General features: G+C 54.7%; 2 protein-coding genes across 2 annotated transcripts in view; one reads left to right on the top strand and one right to left on the bottom strand.

The window, feature by feature from the left end:
* Positions 1–851, top strand: part of PTSG_08270 (WD repeat domain 16) — a gene marked incomplete at both ends in the record, with an annotated part of 6,042 nt that extends 5,191 nt beyond the window's left edge. The window contains 3 exons of the mRNA XM_004991239.1: positions 105–206; positions 414–550; positions 752–851. Of these exons, the coding sequence (XP_004991296.1) occupies positions 105–206; positions 414–550; positions 752–851 (339 nt within the window). The remainder of the gene's footprint in view (positions 1–104; positions 207–413; positions 551–751) is intronic.
* Positions 852–1,074: 223 nt separating this feature from the next.
* PTSG_08269 (uncharacterized protein) overlaps positions 1,075–1,867 on the bottom strand; it is a gene marked incomplete at its 5' end in the record, with an annotated part of 2,548 nt that continues 1,755 nt past the window's right edge. The window contains 2 exons of the mRNA XM_004991238.1: positions 1,075–1,389; positions 1,583–1,634. Of these exons, the coding sequence (XP_004991295.1) occupies positions 1,291–1,389; positions 1,583–1,634 (151 nt within the window). The 3' untranslated portion in view covers positions 1,075–1,290. The remainder of the gene's footprint in view (positions 1,390–1,582; positions 1,635–1,867) is intronic.

Below are 1,867 nucleotides of genomic sequence, written 5' to 3'. Positions count from 1 at the left end.
ACACACACACACACACACACACACACACACACACACACACACACACACACACACACACACACACACACACACACACACACACACACACACACACGTATGCGCAGGTGCGGTACCGGCCTGACGAGGCGCAGCTGCTGACGTGCGGGTCTGATAGGAAGGTCCACTACTGGGAGGCCTTTGATGGCTCCCTCATCCGCGAACTCGAGGTGCTGCTCGTGTACATGTGTGTGCGTGTGTGCGTATGTGTGTGTGTGTGTGTGCGTATGTGTGTGTGTGTGTGTGTGGTTCTGCTCTCTGTTCATTTGTTCATCTTTGTCATCACACGCGCGCACACACACACACACATGCACACACATGCACACACATGCACTTACACTCCCCTTCTCTCCCCCGTTACCCTCCTCCGTACGCAGGTGTCGTCGACGGGTGCGCTGTATGCGCTCGACATTTCCCCAGACGGCCGGTACTTCGCTGCGGGCGGACAGGACAAGCTGCTCAAGCTCATCACCTTTGATGAGGGCGAGACGGCATACGTCGGACAGGGCCACAGGTACCGCTGTCACTTCCTTCCCCTCGCCCTTCCCCTCGCTTCGTCACCTGCACCCACATGCGCATCTGTTTGTTTGTCTGCGTGCCTGTCTGTGGGTGTGTTGTGTGATTGCTCATGTCTGCCACGCACTTCCATTGCTCGCTGTCCTCACCGCCACCCACCACCCTCTCCTCCCCATCACCCCCCTCCTGTTCATTGCAGCGGCGACATTACGCGCGTGGCCATCTGCCCAAACCAGCAGTACATCATCAGCGTCACTAACACCGGCTCCATTTTCCGCTGGGCCTACCCTGCAGCCTAACGCACACACCCACATACCCACACACCCACACACCCACACGCACGCCCGTAGTGGCGGCCACGAAACAGCGGCTGTTCGTTTATGCCTGCCCCTGCATGCACTCGTGCACAGTTGCTGTGTTGATTGTTGTTTGAGATAGCCCTGTGGTGTTTGGTTGTGTCTTGCTTCTCACTGCTCTGTGTGTGTGTGTGTGTTCTTCATTTTCATTTTTCATTTGCTTGTGCTGGATGGATGGATACTTGTGTTGTTGGTTTTTGCATTTACACGTACAAGAAAGAAAGAAGAAACACTGGCCTGCCCAAGAAACGAAGGAAATCAGACGCAAACACGATGTCACACACACACACACACACACAATGTCAAGATGCAAGTAAGGAAAGGGCACTGCACGGGAAGATGTGTCAAGTGAGAGGAATATACAATAGGGTGGCGCGGTCGCTTAGTTTTGTGAAGCATGCTGCTTCGTGTGGTTGGTGGCTGTGGCGTCTGGTTTGTGATACAGTGGCAGCTGTTGTTGCTGTTGTTGTGCAGCCGTGTGCTGTGGAGGAAGAGAGGGGGTGGAGGAAGACAAGGATCGAATATGTGAGGTGAAGCAAAAGCGTGTGTGCGCGCGCGTGCGTTTGTGTGTGTGTGTGTGTGTGCATATGTGTGTGGTTGTGTGTGTGTGTGTGCGTTTGTGTGTGCATGGTTCACAACAGTCCTGTACTGGTCTGCTCTCATGCCCAAATCACCTTGTCCATGTCGTCTGCAACCTGCTGCTTCGCCCGCTGCGCCTGCTTCTCCCTGTGTGATGTTGTATTCACAAGATGGGCCAAGATGGGAGGGGGGCGGTGGGAAGGATGAGGGCGTGGGAAGTTAGGAGGGGGGGGCAATTGTGGTGTTATTCGACGACGAGATAGCACAGCAGCAAAGCAGGAGGAGGGGGAGGTTGCACGCACATTCATGAACACACAGCCACACACACACACACACACACACACACACACACACACACACACACACACACACACACACAC

Source organism: Salpingoeca rosetta, assembly GCF_000188695.1.
Source record: "Salpingoeca rosetta unplaced genomic scaffold supercont1.21, whole genome shotgun sequence".
NCBI classification, from domain to species: Eukaryota; class Choanoflagellata; order Craspedida; family Salpingoecidae; genus Salpingoeca; species Salpingoeca rosetta.
Note: the sequence above shows the minus strand (reverse complement) of the source record. Positions and strands in the feature narration are given on the sequence as shown.